We start from the raw sequence: 19,808 nt of genomic DNA on the forward strand, positions 1-19,808 counted from the left end.
CCCTTCGTCCTTCTACCTTGCTACTTCTCTTCTTCAAAAACTTTCCCAAAATCTCTGTTTTATTTCACTTTCCGTTTCTTCCCTGAACTTTCCCACTGCTGCTCGGTGTCTGTTTCGCCTCTATTAAGCACCATGTTTAAGCTGGTGTTACATACGAACATATGAATTAGGAGCAGAAGTAAGCCATTCGTCCCTCGAGCTTACTCCGCCATTCAATAAGAACATGGCTGATCTGTTTGTGTCTTGAATTCCGCACTCCCATCTATCCCTGATAACCTTTGATTCCCTTGCCTAACAAGTTTCGGTGACTGCAGCGTGGATAGCAACGGAGGTGCGTGAACGGGCTTACAGCTGTGAAGTCAATTTCAGCGTAAGTTTAAAAGTGAATTCCCTTTTGTTTTCGGAGGACCAGGGGACTGCTGGGTAAGGAAAAAGGTATATATTTGTGTGGTTTAGAATCTCTTTCTTTTAGTTTCGGTGATTGCAGCGTGGATAGCAACGGAGGTGCGTGAACGGGCTTACAGCTGTGAAGTCAATTTCAGCGTAAGTTTAAAAGTGAATTCCCTTTTGTTTTCGGAGGACCAGGGGACTGCTGGGTAAGGAAAAAGGTATATATTTGTGTGGTGGCTGTACCCGAGACACTACACGTGTAGTGTCTCCCACCCACCCTCCTCCTCTAACCATAAAAAAAGGACTCTGGTGTGTTGATAAGGTAAGTTTTTTACTTAGGAAGTTCTGTCCGTTGGATTGCTAACCTAACAAGTTTTGACTTTTTGTTTTTTTTGGTTTTTCAGTAGATTTGTTGGGAATTTGGAATAGTGGGAATGGAGGTTAAGGCAGTTGCATGTTCCTCCTGCAGAATGTGGGAGGTAAGGGTCGCCAAGAGTGTCCCTGCTGACTGCATCTGTGGGAAGTGCACCCAACTCCAGCTCCTCGAGAACCGCGTTAGGGAACTGGAGCTGGAGCTGGATGAACTTCGGATCATTCGGGAGGCGGAGGAGGTTATTGAGAGGAGTTATGGGGAGGTAGTCACACCTCAGGTAAAAGAAGTAGGTAGATGGGTTACCGTCAGGGGAAGGAGAGGGAACCAGCAGGCAGTGCAGGGATCCCCTGTGGCCGTTTCCCTCAACAACAGGTATACCGTTTTGGATACTGTTGCGGGGGACGACTTACCAGGGGTAAGCAATGGGGTACAGATATCTGGCACAGAGTCTGTCCCTGTTGCTCAGAAGGGAAGGGGGAAGAGGAGCAGAACATTAGTCATTGGGGACTCCATAGTTAGGGGAACAGATAGGAGGTTCTGTGGGAACGAGAGAGACTCATGGTTGGTATGTTGCCTCCCAGGTGCCAGGGTTCGTGATGTCTCGGATCGTGTTTTTGGGATCCTTAATGGGGAGGGGGAGCAGCCCCAAGTCGTGGTCCACATAGGCACCAACGACATAGGTAGGAAGAGAGATGGGGATTTAAGACAGAAATTTAGGGAGCTAGGGTGGAAGCTTAGAGCGAGAACAAACAGAGTTGTTATCTCTGGGTTGTTGCCCGTGCCACGTGATAGCGAAGCGAGGAATAGGGAGAGAGAGGAGTTGAACACGTGGCTGCAGGGATGGTGCAGGAGGGAGGGTTTTGGTTTCCTGGATAATTGGGGCTCTTTCTGGGGTAGGTGGGACCTCTACAAACAGGATGGTCTTCACCTGAACCAGAGGGGTACCAATATCCTGGGGGGGAGGTTTGCTAGTGCTCTTCGGGGGGGTTTAAACTAATTCAGCAGGGGAATGGGAACCTAAATTGTAGTGCCAGTGTACAGGATGTTGAGAGTAGTGAGGTCAGGGATATGGTTACAAGGACGCAAGAGGGCACTGGCAAGCAAGAACCTGGTTTAAAGTGTGTCTATTTCAACGCCAGGAGCATCCGGAATAAGGTGGGTGAGCTTGCAGCATGGGTTGGTACCTGGGATCTCGATGTAGTGGCCATTTCGGAGACATGGGTAGAGCAGGGGCAGGAATGGATGTTGCAGATTCCGGGATTTAGATGTTTCAGTAAGAACAGAGAAGATGGTAAAAGAGGGGGGGGGTGTGGCATTGTTAATCAAGGAGAGTATTACAGCGACAGAAAGGACGTTTGAGGACTCGGCTACTGAGGTAGTATGGGCTGAGGTTAGAAACAGGAGAGGTGAGGTTACCCTGTTGGGAGTCTTTTATAGACCTCCGAATAGTTCCAGAGATGTAGAGGAAAGGATAGCGAAGATGATTCTCGACAGGGGCGAGAGTAACAGGGTAGTTGTTATGGGGGACTTTAACTTTCCAAATATCGACTGGAAATACTATAGTTCGAGTACTTTAGATGGGTCAGTTTTTGTCCAGTGTGTGCAGGAGGGTTTTCTGACACAGTATGTAGACAGGCCAACCAGGGGCGATGCCACATTGGATTTGGTACTGGGAAATGAACCCGGCCAGGTGTTAGATTTAGATGTAGGTGAGCACTTTGGTGATAGTGATCACAATTCGGTTAGGTTTACCTTAGTGATGGGCAGGGACAGGTATATACCGCAGGGCAAGAATTATAACTGGGGGAAAGGAAATTATGATGCGATTAGGCAAGATTTAGGATGCGTAGGATGGGGAAGGAAACTGCAGGGGATGGGAACAATCGAAATGTGGAGCTTATTCAAGGAGCAGCTACTGCGTGTCCTTGATAAGTATGTACCTGTGAGGCAGGGAGGAAGTTGTCGTGCGAGGGAGCCGTGGTTTACTAAAGAAGTTGAAGCGCTTGTCAAGAGGAAGAAGAAGGCTTATGTTAGGATGAGACGTGAAGGCTCAGTTAGGGCGCTTGAGAGCTACAAGCTAGCCAGGAAGGATCTAAAGGGAGAGCTAAGAAGAGCAAGGAGAGGACACGAGAAGTCATTGGTGGATCGGATCAGGGAAAACCCTAAGGCTTTCTATAGGTATATCAGGAATAAAAGAATGACTAGAGTTAGATTAGGGCCAATCAAGGATAGTAGTGGGAAGTTGTGTGTGGAATCAGAGGAGATAGGGGAAGTGTTAAATGAATATTTTGCGTCAGTATTTACAGTAGAGAAAGAAAATGTTGTTGAGAATACTGAGATTCAGGCTACGAGGCTAGATGGGATTGAGGTTCACAAGGAGGAGGTGTTAGCAATTTTGGAAAGTGTGAAAATAGATAAGTCCCCTGGGCCAGATGGGATTTATCCTAGGATTCTCTGGGAAGCTAGGGAGGAGATTGAAGAGCCTTTGTCCATGATCTTTATGTCGTCATTGTCGACAGGAATAGTGCCGGAAGACTGGAGGATTGCAAATGTTGTCCCCTTGTTCAAGAAGGGGAGTAGAGACAGCCCTGGTAATTATAGACCCGTGAGCCTTACTTCGGTTGTGGGTAAAATGTTGGAAAAGGTTATAAGAGACAGGATTTATAATCATCTTGAAAAGAATAAGTACATTAGAGATAGTCAGCACGGTTTTGTGATGGGTAGGTCGTGCCTCACAAACCTTATTGAGTTTTTCGAGAAGGTGACCAAACAGGTGGATGAGGGTAAAGCAGTGGATGTGGTGTATATGGATTTCAGTAAGGCGTTTGATAAGGTTCCCCACGGTAGGCTATTGCAGAAAATACGGAAGTATGGGGTTGAAGGTGATTTAGAGCTTTGGATCAGAAATTGGCTAGCTGAAAGAAGACAGAGGGTGGTGGTTGGTGGCAAATGTTCATCCTGGAGTTTAGTTACTAGTGGTGTACCGCAAGGATCTGTTTTGGGGCCACTGCTGTTTGTCATTTTTATAAATGACCTGGAAGAGGGTGTAGAAGGGTGGGTTAGTAAATTTGCAGATGACACTAAGGTCGGTGGAGTTGTGGATAGTGTCGAAGGGTGTTGTCGGGTACAGAGAGACATTGATAGGCTGCAGAGCTGGGCTGAGAGATGGCAAATGGAGTTTAATGCGGAAAAGTGTGAGGTGATTCACTTTGGAAGGAGTAACAGGAATGCAGAGTACTGGGCTAATGGGAGGATTCTTGGTACTGTAGATGAACAGAGAGATCTTGGTGTCCAGGTGCATAAATCCCTGAAGGTTGCTAACCAGGTTAATAGGGCTGTTAAGAAGGCATATGGTGTGTTAGCTTTTATTAGTAGGGGGGTCGAGTTTCGGAGCCACGAGGTCATGCTGCAGCTGTACAAAACTCTGGTGAGACCGCACCTGGAGTATTGCGTGCAGTTCTGGTCACCGCATTATAGGAAGGATGTGGAAGCTATGGAAAGGGTGCAGAGGAGATTTACTAGGATGTTGCCTGGTATGGAGGGAAGGTCTTACGAGGAAAGGCTGAGGGACTTGAGGTTATTTTCGTTGGAGAGAAGGAGGAGGAGAGGTGACTTAATAGAGACATATAAGATAATCAGAGGGTTAGATAGGGTGGATAGTGAGCGTCTTTTTCCTCGGATGGTGATGGCAAACACGAGGGGACATAGCTTCAAGTTGAGGGGTGATAGATATCGGACAGATGTGAGAGGTAGTTTCTTTACTCAGAGAGTAGTAGGGGCGTGGAACGCCCTGCCTGCAGCAGTAGTAGATTCGCCAACTTTAAGGGCATTTAAGTGGACATTGGATAGACACATGGATGAAAATGGAATAGTGTAGGTCAGATGGTTTCACAGGTCGGCGCAACATCGAGGGCCGAAGGGCCTGTACTGCGCTGTAATGTTCTAAATTCTAAAAAATCTATCTACCTCTGCCTTAAAAATATTCAATGACCCCACCTCCACCACCTTCTCAGGCAGAGAGTTCCAAAGTCGCACAGCCCTCAGAGAAAAAATTTCTCCTCATCTCTGTCCTATAAGGACGTCCCCTAATTTTAAAACAGTGCCCCCTAGTTCTGGACTCACTATTGCCCATAGTTGTTGATGTAATGAAGCACATATTGACAGCTCAGAAGACTGGGCACAGAAACAGCTGCTGGTAAATGACTGATTCTTTGAAGAGCATACAAAAATACAGGTAAAGAAAGACCTGTTGGTCCATTGAGACCATCCCATCCCAACTTGCCATCTTGTGACTTCTGTATGCCATTTCATGCCCTCACCCCCAACACTGCCACATCATCTCCAGGAGAGGCAAAAAACAAGATAAGCCTTATATTAATTTAGAAAAAAATTCTGTGGAATTTCTCTCTGATGCCCCAAAGAAAATAAAGCAAGTTCCAGGAGACCACGGTGACTGGCTGATCCCCCACCTACCTTTTATATGTAGAAACCATGCTCAGAGACTCATTCTGAGTGCCTGAAGTGAAGCCACAGTTGCTGCATGTGCTGGCAGAGGTCTTCAGCTGTCAGTGCAAATGTTGTAGTATGGGCTGAATGGTAAAATGCAGTGTCCAGTGTGGCAGTGAGCCATATAGGCTAGGAGAGTGCCAGCTTTCATCCCTGGTCTGTGCTGAGGCAGCTGAGATGTGCAGGCAGATGCCAGGACATGGCATTTGCCTTCAGCGTAACAGGTCAGGGAGTGTGAAAATCAGCCTGGGCTCTGGCTGCTGATCACTGTCCAGTGACCCCTGCTGCAAGTGCACATGTGCAGATTTGTAATGAAAACTTAGATTGGATTTGGTTGCCTTGCTTTCATACAATTGATATACTGTTGACTCTCACTGACCGGGCTCACACATGGAGAATGGCCACTAAGATGCAATACCAAGGGCAACTGATGCATGTGGAACTCGTGGCCCAGTGAGAGTCGCATCTTCAGATGAGAAAGGGAGAAACCAAGAACAGAATATCAAATAAATTCATAAAATGAGAAATAAATTGTTGCAATGATGTAGAATTCATTTCATGAGGTTTTTTGCAAATCTTACAATCCGTAATGATGATTTTGAGAGCAAAATGTTATGAAACAATAATTTGTTGCTTTCTACATATTTGTTTTCATTTGCAGTTTATTCAAAGATTCTAAATCTTCATGTTCTAGGTTGTATTAAGAAAGGTCAATGCAGTCTCAGAGTGAAACTAGAGCATGACTACCCAATCTGAACCCGACTGGGCCCAACGACATGTGTCGGGTTTGGCTCGGGACGGGTGGCTCTTCCGGGTCCGGCATTCGGGCTTAGGTCGGGTCGGGCTGAGTCAGACACAGTGACAGCCAGGACGTCAAGGCAGGAAACGTGCATTTGGACTCTGCAGTAGTCTGCAGTGAGCGATTCCATCCAAGGTAGAGCACAACCTCTTTAGTATCATCAACTTTATTCCGGTGGTTGGGTCGGGTCAGGTTGGGCGCGGCAAAAAAATCAAAGGACTCCGGCCGGATTGGGCTCGAGTTGGATGTGGTTCTGTTGGGCTCGGGTCGGGTTTAAATTGCAGACCCGAGCAGGCCTTTAGTGAAAGCTATGTGAGGACAGCCGGGCTCCAATCCAGATCATTCCTTGTTGCTCTGCTACAGTTGCCAGCATGGCTCCCTCTATGGGTTTGTTGCACTTACTACTCCACAGATGAGGACAGAGGATGAAGGCCCTGAAATTCTGTGAACTCTATCCCACCAGGATTGTGCCTGATGGTGCCCTACAGCACTGACTATACTGGAGATTGTATGGTCAGCAAAAGGGCATCTGAATTGCATGGGGCAGGTAGGTTGAAACATCAATATCATTAACGTGCTCCAATATGCAGAAACTCTGGCAACCGTCTACCATTGATAGGGGTGGGAGGAGGAATTAATCAGCCCTCCCATTCCCCCAACCCATGTCCTTCTTGACCGCCTGAGAAAGTGAGACAATCAGCAAAATTTTTTTTTTAATTCGCCTTTCTTCGGGGTCCAGATCATTCCCTCAGCCCAGACGTCACTGGTGGGCCCACTTTCACGCATCTGCAGGTTGATACAGTGCAACTCACATGGCTTACTGGCCTCCATATACATGCTGGGCCCTGAAGGAGACTGCCTAGTGGGCAGTCCTGGAGTAGGGAGGCCCTGTCCGTGGCTTTGCCTCCCTTGATGATGTTTGCTTTGTAAGGGGCAGGGGGAATTCTGCGTCTTCAAGGCAAGTTGGAAATGCCCTGGCACAACTGTATCTAAACTGTGTTTCACAAATCCCACCAGTCTCCTTCCAGAATTATGGTGCGACTCCAAAGAAAATCTTCTTTTTCATTTTCCCCTGTCCTTTCCTGACTCAATGCTGCAGTAAGAGTTCCATGAATTCCCTCTGATACTTCACCCAAGTGATCATTTTTCATGTGTGAATCTGAACAATGAATGTTGGCGGCATAGTCAATCGCAGAGGGCGTTGCAATTGAGCTCAATCAAACTTGGCACTTTCTGGTCTGTATGGCTCTATATCACATCAGGTGGGGCATTCACTTCCCGAGCCATCAGATCATTTTTATTTGACTTGCTAAAATAAATCAGGTGTTTGGAATGGTAGATTTGATTTGCGCTAACCAATCAATTTTGGCCTTTTCTGTACTGTATATTCAATGATTCATTACTTTTCACCACAGGCAGTGTGATGTCACCTTTCTTTGCTCAATTCTGTACAATCATACGTGCTCTGCAGGCTGCACAACTGAGGCAAATTGCCATTATTGTCAGGACAGAAGCTGGCTGCTGTTTGTGACTAATATTCACAGCATATTAATGGGTGACACAAGCCTTCGATGCACTGTGATAACTGTTTCATATTATTTATAGAATCATACAGTGCAGAATGAGGCCATTTAACCCATCACCTCTGTGTTGGCTCTTTGGAAGAGCTATTCAAATAGTCCCATTCCCCTGCTCTTTTCCTAATGCCCTGCATTTTTTCCTTTTTAAATATAGATCTACTTCCCTTTTAAAAGTTGTTCTTTAATCAGCTTTCAGGCAATGCATTCCAGATCATAACAATTTGCTGCTTAAAAAAAATTCTTCTCATCTGTTCTCTGTTTTTTTCGTCAACTACCTTAAATCTGTGCCCTCTGGTTACCAACCCAACTGCCGATGGAAACAGATACTCTTTATTTACTTTATCAAAACCCTTCAAAGTTTTATTATAAATCTGCTCTATTCAGAGGGGCTGTGGAAATACACTAGACTCCTCATGCTGAGGAATCCACCTTACTTATTGGTCTTTTTATGTTAAATGACAATTTTGCCAGCATTGGCAGCAAGCATAAACTACCCGATCCATTGTCCCAGTGGCAGCAGAGACCCTACTCTTCCATGGTTCTCGTTAGCTGCTCTCAGGACTTGGTTTTGATGTAAAAGTCTGGATTATCGCAAGTTTGCAGACAACAGGAGGGATAACACTGTGTAAAATAAAGAGCAGATAGGGTACTCCAAAGTTATATCTCCCTGTTTCACCATCCCACCCTCCCAAATTCACCAAATATAGGGTTTTAGGAGAGAGTTGCAGCATGTAGGCCGAGATGACTTAGGGCACTGCCATCAAACATGGAACAGTGAGTGGGGGGAATGCACAGGAAGTCAAAGTTCAAAGAGCAGAGGGTCTGAGACATCAGGCTACAGAGGGAGGATGGGGAAAAATGGTGAGTGATTTGTAAATAAGGATTTTGAATTCAATGAGCTGCAGAAAGGGAATTCAGTGAAGGTTGGGAAAACAAAGTGACAGTGATCAGCAGCTGGTGCAGGATAGGTTATGGGATGTGCAATTTTGTTGTAAGGCAAATGCAGCATGTAATGTATTTGAAATGAATAGTGAGTCATCCATTACCAACACTGCCAGCCTTCTCCAACAATAGTGATGTACAGCACACAGTCAAAAGAACTGACATGAATGGTCCCTTCTGATCAGAGTTGCAAACATGTATTAAAACAATTTCAGGACTTAGAGAGTGTGGAGAAGACAGGAATGGAACTCATACAGAAAATGTTGGTGAGATAGCTCATGTTCCTCTGCCTCAGTGATTGTTTCTATACCATTGATGGCTCAGGGGCTTCATTCAATGTGATACTGAGTCACACATCCCCAGAAAAGCCCAAATTTGATTCCCAGTCTGTGTTGACAACAACGATAATTTTCATTTGTACAGCATCTTAAAGTAGTTAAATGTCCCCAGGTGTTTCACAGGAGCGTAATGAATCAAAATTTGACACTGAGCCACATAAGGAGATAATAGGACATGTGATCAAAAGCTTGGTCAAAGATGGTAGGCTTTAAGAGGTGTTTTAAGGGAGGAAAGAGAGGGAGAGAGGTGGAGAGAATAAGGGAGAGAAATCCCAAATTTAGGTCCTAGGCAGCTGAAGGCATGGCTAATGCTGAAGTGATTAAGATCGGGAATACTCAAGAAGCCAGAACTGAATGAATGCAAATATCTTGGAGGGTTGTGGGGCTGGAGGTGATTACAGAGATTGGGAAGGATTTGAAAACAAAGATGAAAATTTTTTAATCGAGGCATTGCCAGATCAGGAACCAATGTAAGCCAGTGAGCACAGCGGTCATGGGTAAGTGTGACTCAGCGCAAGGTTGGCTGAACACAACTGGAATGGCTAGAGAGTGGGAAAATGGGCAGTGTTTCTGCTCCTAGTAACTATCCAATGACTCACCACCCCCCACACCCCCTCACCCCCCAGCAACCCCCCCCCCCTGTCCTCTACCACTCCCGATGGAAGATGCATGAATGGATATTGGTTGAGGACAGAATTAGATTTGGCTGTGATGTTCTGCCACAATTGAATAGCCTACTAGGACTCAGAACCAAGGATCACAAGTGAATTCTGAACTTGGTATCAGAGAGAGCCTTGTGTGTGTCGAACCATACCCCAATAAACTGTCAACACCTTCAGGAAAGAACGAAGGACAGAAATAGTAACATTAAAAAGTTACATTGTGAAGTATACAGGACAGAGAATGAGAGCGAGGACAAAGAAATTCAAAGAGACAGAAGTCTAGAATGCTAAGCTTAAATATTCTGAAATAGAACAAAATAAACAGTATGTGGGATGCAACAGAAAGATTGTTCAGGAATACAAAACTGCTTACTAACAAGGGAATTTCAATGTGGCAGGTTAGCATTCCTGTTGCGATCACAATCTGTTGCTTATTACATGTTCCATTTATAAACAACACAAAATGTGACATTCATTCTCCAAATCATGTGCACTGAACAGCTCTCGGAACCATTTCAATCATGTGGTTTAATTAATATCCTTATTTTAACCTCTATGCATTTAAATTAAACATTTCACAGAAAGCAGCTCCAAGGTTTGGAAGATGAGAAAGCTATCAAACAATCTAATTTCAGTACTGCACATTTGAAAGGAAAGCCTCCGTCACTAATCACAGTCAAGAGCTGTGGCTTGGGAGCTAAAACTGGCTTCAGCATCTTGAGGGCAAAACTCACCCAGGTTTCTTTAGTCCAATTACTATACAAGGACGCCTTCCGGAAAGTGCACAAGTGTTTCTGCGGCCGCAGACGTGAATCCAGGATGGTCTGCTGCCTCCCTGGTGCCAGGGTCAAGGATGTCACTGAGTGGCTGCAGAGCACTCTGAGGGGGGAGGGTGAACAACCAGCAGTTGTGGTACTGATGACAAAGGTAGGAAGAGGGATGCGGTTATGCAGTCAGAATTTAGGAAACTAAGTAAGAAATTAGCAAGCAGAACCTCAAAAGTAATAATCTCCAGATTACTGATGGTACCACGCACAAGTGAGCATAGAAATAGGAGGATAGAGCAGATGAATGCGTGGCTGGAAAGATGGTGCAGGAGGGAGGGCTTTAGATTCCTGGGACACTGGGACCAGTTCAGGGGGAGATGGGACCTGTACAGGCTGGACGGGTTGCATCTGAACAGAGCTGGGACAAATTTCCTCGTGGGGCAATTTACTAGGGCTATTGGGGAGGATTTAAACTAACTTGGTAAAAGCGTGCGAACCAGGAGATAATACAAGAGAGAAACACCAAGGTGCACAGAGAATTGGGAAAGACAGATTGTACTAGAGTAGGAAATAGTAGGTGGGGTCAGAATAAGAGGGAAAGTAATAAAGTCTAAATTAAGGTTATTGTGCATGTATGAATGAGAGGAGTGTGGTAAATAAGGTTGGTGAGCTACAGGTGCAGATAGCCACGTAGAAGTATGATATTGTGGCTATAACAGAGATCTGGCTCAAAGAAGGGCAGGACTGGGTACTAAATATTCCTGGATACAAGGTGTTCAAGAAAGGAAGGAAAGGAGTGGCAGTTTTGATTAAGGAGAACATTGCAGTGCTGGAGAAAGAATGTTCGAGAGGAACCAAGGATAGAATCTATCTGGGTGGAGATGAGGAACAAAAAAGGTGCAATTGCATTGCTTGATGTAGTCTATTGGCTACCAACTAGCTGGAAAAATGTAGATAACCAAATACTTGTCAAATTGCCAAGTGGCTCTGGTAGAATGCATAATTTGCATATATAATAAATAAAATACATGTATTGAATTTATGTATCAATAGAAAAATAATTGAAATTAAAATAGACGTAACTCTGAATTATCGCTTTTTTTAAACTTTCCTTAACATAATTTTGTTAAAAAAGTTATCTTTCAAACAAAATTTAACTTAAGATGCTGGAATGAAGACAATTTTTTCGGCTGTTGATTCTCATGATAAAAAATAGCTTCTAATAGCACATTGAGAATAATGTATTGTCTCAGCTATATTAGAAACAATAACGGCGGCACAGTGGCGCAGTGGTTAGCACTGCAGCCTCACAGCTCCAGGGACCCGGGTTCGATTCTGGGTACTGCCTGTGCGGAGTTTGCAAGTTCTCCCTGTGACCACGTGGGTTTTCGCCGGGTGCTCTGGTTTCCTCCCACAGCCAAAGACTTGCAGGTTGATAGGTAGGCTCCTAGTGTAGGTAGGTGATAGGGAATATGGGATTACTGCAGGGTTAGTGTAAATGGGTGGTTGTTGGTTGGCACAGACTCGGTGGGCTGAAGGGCCTGTTTCAGTGCTGTATCTCTAAATAAAAATAAATAAAAAAAACTGTCCCACCCATAAAACCTGTTCCTGAAATCAAAGGCATTATCTATAACCATGGTGTAGCTATACCACTCAAACAGGTTTAATTAGAGCATGATGACTTTTTTCGTTAAAATAATCATTTGAAACCATAAAGTGCAGCATAATTGTTAACCTTTTATAACCACCATAAAAGTACGGCTCTTACTTTCCTTAAATTTTTTTTTCGGCTTTCTTCATGTTAATGCAATCCAATTGGAAAAGGTTGGGAGCCGCAAATGAGATGTTGAAGAGCTGTATGTGTCACCAGAGCCGCAGGTTGCAGATCCCTGGTTAGGCCAAGGATTATTACCAGAGAAACAAAGGTGGACATTGGAAAAAATTATTACACAGAGGATTATTAGATCATGGGATGGTTTGCCACAAGCAGCTACTGCGGCAGAAACTGCATTAATAATTGATAAAGGAATTGGATGACTTTTTCAAAAGAAAGAATACAAAAGTATAGAAAACAACGACAACTTATATTTACATAGTGCTTTACCGCTTTGGCTTGAGGGGTAGGCATTGATTGTACATCCTCAACTTTACTGGGATCTGGTCGTATTCCAGTGTCAGAATAAATTGAACCAAAAAAATTAATATGCCTCACATTTATAGTGTATTTTTTGCTATTAAACACAAGACCATGGATTAGATCTAAACTCTGCAGTCCTGCCACATCCAGTTGTGAATGGTGGTGGATAATTAAACAACTAACTGGAGGAGGTGGCTCCACAAATATCCCCATCCTCAATGATGGGGGCGCCCAGCACATCAGTGCAAAAGATAAGGTTGAAGCATTTGCAACAATCTTCACCCAGAAGTGCCGAGTGGATGATCCATCTCGGCCTCCTTCTGAAATCCCCAGCATCATAGATGCCAGTCTTCAGTCGATTCGATTCACTCTGTGTGATATCAAGAAACGAATGAAGGCACTGGAGACGGAAAAGACTATGGGCCCTGACAACATTCCGGCAATAGTACAGAAGACTTGTGCTCCAGAACTTACCGCGCCCCTTGCCAAGCTGTTCCAGTAGAGCTACAACACTGGCATCTACCCGGCAATTGGAAAATTGCCAAGTTATGTCCTGTACACAAAAAGCAGGGCAAATCCAACCCAGCCAATTACTGCCCCTTCAATCTACTCTCGATCATCAGTAAAGTGATGGAAGGTGTCGTCGACAGTGCTATCATGCGGCACTTGCTTAGCAATAACCTGCTCAGTGATGCTCAGTTTGGAGTCCGCCAGGGCCACTTAGCTCTTGAACTCATTACAGCCTTGGTTCAAAAATGGACAAAAGAGCTGAACTCAAGAGGTGAGGTCCCTAACATCAAGGCAGCATTTGACAGAATATGGCATCAAGGAGTCCCAGCAAAACTGGAGACAATGGGAATCGGAGGAAAACTCTCCGCTGGTTGGAGTGGTACCTAGTGCAAAGGAAGATGGTTGTGGTTGTTGGAGGTCAATCCTCTCAGCTCCAGACATGACTGCATGAATTCCGCTGGGTAGTGTCCTAGGCCCAACTATCATCAGCTGTTTCATCAATGACCTTCCTTCAATCATAAGGTGAGAAGTTGGGATGTTGGCTGATGATTGCACAATGTACAGCACCATTCACAACTCCTCAGATACTGAAGCGAAGGATTCTTTATTGCAGAATAACAGATTTACAGGACAGCTCTTCAATACAGGTGCTATCTGTTGACTTAAAAAACATTTTTTTTTTAATTCGTTCATGGGATTTGGGCATCTCTGGCTAGACCAGCATTATTGTCCATCCCTAATTGCCCGTGAGAAGGTGGTGGTGAGCTGCCTTCTTGAACCGCTGCAGTCCTTGAGGTGTAGGTACACCAACAGTGCTGTTACGAAGGGATTTCCAGGATTTTGACCCAGCCATATTGAAGGAACAGCGATATCGTTCCAAGTCAGGATGGTGTGTCGCTTGGAGGGGAACTTTCAGGTGGTGATGTTCCCAGGTCTGTGCATCCCTTGTCCTTCCAGGTGGTAGAGGTCGCAGGTTTGGAAAGTGCTCTTGTAGCCATGGTATTTATATGGCTACTCCAGTTCAGTTTCTGGTCAATGGTAACTCCCAGGATGTTGATAGAGGGGGATTCAGCAATCGTAATGCCATTGAATGTCAAGGGGAGATGGTTAGATCCTCTCTTGTTGGAGATGGTCATTGCCTGGCAATTGTGTGGTGCAAATGTTACTTGCCACTTATCAGCCCAAGCCTGGTTATTGTCCAAGTGTTGCTGCATTTCTACGCGGACTGTTTCGGTATCTGAGGGGTCGCAAATGGTGCTGAACATTGTGCAATCATCAGCAAACATCCCCACTTCTTACCTTATGATTGAAGGAAGGTCATTGATGAAGCAGCTGAAGATGGTTGGGCCCAGGACACTACCCTGAGGAACACCTGCAGTGATGTCCTGGAGCTGAGTAATTGACCTCCAACAACCACAACCATCTTCATTTACACTAGGTACCACTCCAACTAGTGGAGAGTTTTCCCCCTGATTCCCATTGACTCTAGTTTTGCTAGTACTCTTTGATGCCATACTCGGTCAAATGCTGCCTTGATGTCAAGGGCAGTCATTCTCACCTCACCTCTTGAGTTCAGCTCTTTTGTCCAAGTTGGAACTAAGGCTGAGATCAGGAGCTGAGTGTCCCTGACAGAACCCAAACTGAGCATCACTGAGCAGGTTATTGCTAAGGAAGTGCCACTTGATAGCACTGTCGTGACACCTTCCATCACTTGAAGCATGCTAACCTGTTTGTTCTCTGCATTGACACTGAATGACCTGTAGCGTACTTCTAGACTTTTTTGTTTTTGAAACGGACTTCCAGCCTTTGCAGTTGTTTTTTGCCTTTATTAAGAAAGCAAAAACATTTGACAAATAAAATAGATGTCAAATACTTAACAGCACAACAAAATATTACAGAATTGATCCCAATGTGTGTAATCAGTTGCTACAAAAGAAACTGATTTAACAGCTGAGCAGTAGGTCCCCATATCCTCTAACTAAATGTGCTGCCAAATGGTGTATGGGGTGACTTCACACTGTTATTAAAGCACTGATAATTACAATGTGCACTCACCAGTCTGCAACCTTATTATTAACTCTCGAATTGACAGGATTCCCAGAAATGCAACATACTGGGGATGCTTCTTTAAAGGAAATTCTGGGAAGATGTTTGAAAATCTGTCTGTGACTTAAAGAACTAAAAGAACAATGCCCAAATGGCTCAGTTTCTTTTGCTGATCTCAGCCAAGACAGCATTGGGCTGCTACTACTGGCCTGAGTTAGGGAGGGGAAAGATCAGCAAGAATATCAGCTCCTGTTCCCTGTTCAATGACTGCTGTGGGAGGTCAGAAGGACAGAATTGGGATTGACTGTGATGTCCTCTGCTGTACGACAACCTACTGTCACTCACCATCTGGACTCACAAATTGGCCACTTGGACGAGGCTTCAGAGGGTGATCGACGCTGGGGTCTGTAACCTAGTAAGAATCAGGCAATGACAAGATTAGGCTCAGCCGTGATGCAAATGTGATTGAATCGCTGACCGCATCCACTACACATGAATGAATAATGGCCACTTGCGTAAGGCACTGGAACGTGCCCAGGGAACCAGACCCAAGTAAGATATCAATTGCTTTCGGGAGAAGAGTGGAGCAAAAACAAAACAATGAAAATTGTGGGGAAAATTTGATACGAGCTTCATTTTGATTGCCAGCAGTTTGAACAAACAACCTTGAATATCCTCACAATTGAATTCTCAATTTGCCCACCCTGCCTCTACTACCTTTCCCCTCCCTTGTCTCTCAGCTACCTGACTCTAGCCATCTATGGATCTCCTCTCCTTTTGTTAAATCTTTAGTGGTAGCTCTCCTAACCTTCAAAGGCATCAATATATATTTCTTTGACTAAGCTTTCAGACACCTCTCGTAACCGTCCCTCCACGACTTGGTATCCATTCCTTTTCTCCTCTGTAAAATACTTTGACATTAAAGGCACTATGTAAATGCAAGTTAAAGCTGTATGTATCCCTTTTTTGTCAAGGGTTATGTCCCCTTTCTAATCTTGTCGTTAACCTTTTATTGCTTCCCCAACTCCTTAAATGTGATAGCTCCTCTGAGTGGAATGGTATCCCAGTGTGAGCCAGCATCTCCAGAAGAGACTGGAAGTGAGTAGTGTATTAAAAGTTTCAAAATAACTTCACATGGGTCGGGGAATGACGTTTAGAGTCATAGAGTTATATAGCACAGAAACAGGCCCTTCGGCCCATCGTGTCTGTGCTGGCCATCAAGCACCTAACTATTCTAACCCCATTTTCCAGCACTTGGCCCGTAGCTTTGTATGCTGTGACGTTTCAAGTGCTCATCTAAATACTTCTTAAATGTTGTGAGGGTTCCTGCCTTTACCACCTCTTCAGGCAGTATGTTCCAGATTCCAACCACCCTCTGGGTGAAAGATTTTTTCCTCAAATCCCCTCTAAACCTCCTGCCCCTTACCTTAAATCTATGCTCCCTGGTTATTGACCCCTCTGCTAAGGGAAAAAGTCTCTTCCCATCTAACCTATCAATGCCCCTCATAATTTTGTATACCTCAATCATGTCATGTTTAATATCAATGTTAACCAAAGGGTGTCAGATCTCACCTGGGAATATAGGTAGAGTTGACAACTCTGGTTGAACATATACCTATAAGTTTAATTACATGGCATTCCACTTCCCACTGCCCTGTGCACCCACTCCAGCCATTGGTCAACCCAATACGTCCATCCTCATGGCACACCATCTGCCCACACCAATAGGAATCCAAAGACTCTACATGGCTCAATTGGATGTCTAAATACCCTTTCACCCCCAACTCCTATATTTTTAGAACTAATAAATGAAAATGTTCAGAGAAAATGAAAAAAATGCCTTTTAATGCTAATATGATTTTTTTTCCTCCTGGGTTGCTTGCTGGTGGGTTGTTAAGCCGAGAATATGGGCTATGATGACATAATACCAGCTCAAAAAGAATGACGGTATTAGGAAAGGAATACCTGAACGTGATGACGTATGCGCAGAGCAATGATGCGACGGTTCTGGTGTACACGGAACGGTGACGAGGCGGTCGCGGGCTCTGGTGATGTTTTTGTTGCCGGTGAGAGGAGCCGGGTGGCCGTTATTGAACGGGAGTGAATGAAAAGCGGGGCCCGTGACAAAGCTCGCGTGTTTGACACAAACAAAGTGATTTTCATTTTTAAAATAATTGCAATCAAATGCGATTATTTATTTTCTAAACATTCTTTCCTACGTAGAATTTTCCCCATAATTAAATATTAAATCCTGTCAGGGACTGAATGGAACCGGACGGAGCGTCGACGGAGGCCGGAGGGGAGAGCGAAGCACCGGCGGCTGAGGAAGCGGCGATAGCGGGAGCGGAGGGCGATTTGTGCTTGTCAGGTAAGAGGAGAAATAATCGATCCATCAGCCAGTGATTGTTTTCATGGCAGGCTCGGTGCTGGGGGCGAGCGCTCTCCCGGTGATGGAGCCGACTCTTGCCCCAATTAAGGGGGTCAGATCCTTTGCCCCAGGATTTGGGCTGCTCGCATCATATCGCCACTGGGGTAACGGTGTGTGAAAGGGTTACAGACTCCGGGATCCGCCCGCCCCCCCCCCAAAGATAGTGATCCTTGCGCTGCATTCAGCTACCGTGGGGGTGGGCGATGAAAAACCCAACCGCATCGAAAGCCTCTTTCTGTAGGACACAGCTGACGTGGGATTTCGCAGCTCACTCAGTCTGCTGCTGAGATGGGTACACTCTGCAGCATTGCCACCTGGTACACTGAAAGTGTTTTAAATATTTGAAAGCGTATCATTAAATAAACCTGACTGCTTGCACCGACTTGTCAGAAATGCCCAAATTGCACAGAAGGGAATGTGTCAAAAACAAGTGGGAAGATTAATAAAATGAAAAGGGCAGGGGTGTATGAACTGCTCCATGTATTTGTGATATTTTTATGAACCAGACTATGCAACTAGTACCCTGGTTGGTGTGAAGGGAATTGCTTTTTTTGGGGGGGCCAGGTGGGATGCTATTTCCCCGTCAGAAATGTTTATAACGTGAATTCAGATCTGCAATAAAATTGATTCGTCTTTAGGCGTGCTTATGTTCAATGCATGTTTGTTTCCTTGTGTTTTTTTCTGTGTTGGAGTACCCTACGAGAGTATGAACGTACTCCTAGGGGCCTTCTGACCTTGCTTCCAAAAGACAATCGGCTGTAACAAATCTAAACAGCGCTATCATCGCAAAAATTGAGTTATTTGTATACAGTAACAAATATTCTGCTATTAAATCAATAAATGCAAAACTATAATGACCTCGGGAACTCTGAAGAGTCACAGAATTGTTACAGTGCAGAAGGAGGCCATTCGGCCCATCGTGTCTGCACTGGCTCTCCTCAGTCCCATTCCCTGCCTTCTCCCCATAAGCCTGCATATTCTTCCTCTTCATATAACTGTCTAATTCCCTTTTGAATCCTCAATTGAGCCTGCTTCCACCACATTCTCAGACAGCACATTCCAGCCCTTAACGATTCGCTGCGTGAAAAAGTTTTACCTCGTGTCACTTTTGCTTCTCTTACCAAATACTTTAATTCTGTGCTCTCTCGTTCTCGATCCTTTCACGTGTGGGAACAGTTTCTACTCTGTCCAGACCCCTCATGATTTTGAATATCTCTATCAAATATCTCAGCCTTCTTTAAGGAAAACAGTCCTAACTTCTCCAATCTATCTTCATAACTGAAATTCCTCATCCCTGGAACCATTCTCGTGAATCTCTTCTGTACTCTCTCCAATGCCCTCATGTCTTTCCTCAAGTGCAGTGCCCAGAATTGGGTGCAGTACTCCAGCTGAGGCTGAACTAGTGTCTATGAACTAGTCCATGGATCCCAGTTTGCAAACTTCTGTAATAAGGCACTAACATGATTATTTCAAGCCAAGCTTGCACCAGGCTCTATCAGTATGATATAGATTTTTCTTTGGAGAAACATAGAAGTGATTTTTTTTCCTTGAAAGAAATCGTAATTTTCCTGACACAAACCAATTAATGTGGGGTGGGTTCATACAGAGAAACGATTTTGATGTCGTTTGATTTATTACTATAGTAATATGGTATGTGGGTTCTGAAGATGCAAAAGCAATGAACAATTTTATGCTGTGTATGATAATTGTCTTCATAAAAATAAATCTCAGCTCATGTCTCAGTGAATTTCAGGAAAAAGCATTATTGCAAAAAGAAGAAAAGAGATAAATGAAGTAATAAAACCTGATTTTTTTCTATGGTAATGTATTTTAGGTCTATAGGATAGACTTTCTGGGCTTTCCAACAAGAACTTGCTTTTGTAAACTACTTTTAATGCAGTGAAGGTCACAGGGTGCTTCAAGGAGGGGAAAATGGACAGTGAGCAGCAGCTGAAGAGAGATGTTTTGAGGAGGTTTTTTGAAGGTAAGAAGGCAGAAAGATTTAAATAGAGACTTTAAGGTAAGAGCTGAGACAGCTGTAAATTCTGCTGCTAATAGTGTAGCAAAGGGAAAGGAGTTCAGTGCATGTGCTGTGACTCAAAGACTTGAGATCAGAGGTAGGGTGAGATCATGGAAAGATTTGTAACCAAGATTGAGTATTTTGATATAAATTTGGGAATAGGGAGATGGTGAGGATGAGAGTGATGGGTGACTGGGGCAAGATGTGGGTGATCTCAGCTTTAAGAATATGAAAAGGTTAATATGCATGATGGCAACAGAGGTAGATATTCTCCTCCTTCATTGTTAGTTGCAGCAAAACTAGCTCTTAA

The 19,808-nt window shown here is 44.4% G+C and overlaps 1 protein-coding gene across 11 annotated transcripts in view; it reads left to right on the top strand.

The window, feature by feature from the left end:
- The window catches only part of LOC137351735 (phosphatidylinositol 4-phosphate 5-kinase type-1 gamma-like), a 214,556-nt gene that overhangs the window by 36,100 nt on the left and 158,648 nt on the right, over nt 1–19,808 (top strand). For 8 of the 11 annotated variants that reach the window (XM_068016490.1, XM_068016494.1, XM_068016489.1 and 5 more), the window contains exon 1: nt 17,054–17,418. In XM_068016490.1, the coding sequence (XP_067872591.1) occupies nt 17,316–17,418 (103 nt within the window). In that variant the 5' untranslated portion in view covers nt 17,054–17,315. Of the gene's footprint in view, nt 1–17,053; nt 17,419–19,808 lie in introns of those variants that run through there. The other 3 variants (XM_068016486.1, XM_068016488.1, XM_068016487.1) reach the window with 3 other exon arrangements.

Source organism: Heterodontus francisci, chromosome 36 (genome assembly GCF_036365525.1).
Source record: "Heterodontus francisci isolate sHetFra1 chromosome 36, sHetFra1.hap1, whole genome shotgun sequence".
NCBI lineage: Eukaryota > Metazoa > Chordata > Chondrichthyes > Heterodontiformes > Heterodontidae > Heterodontus > Heterodontus francisci.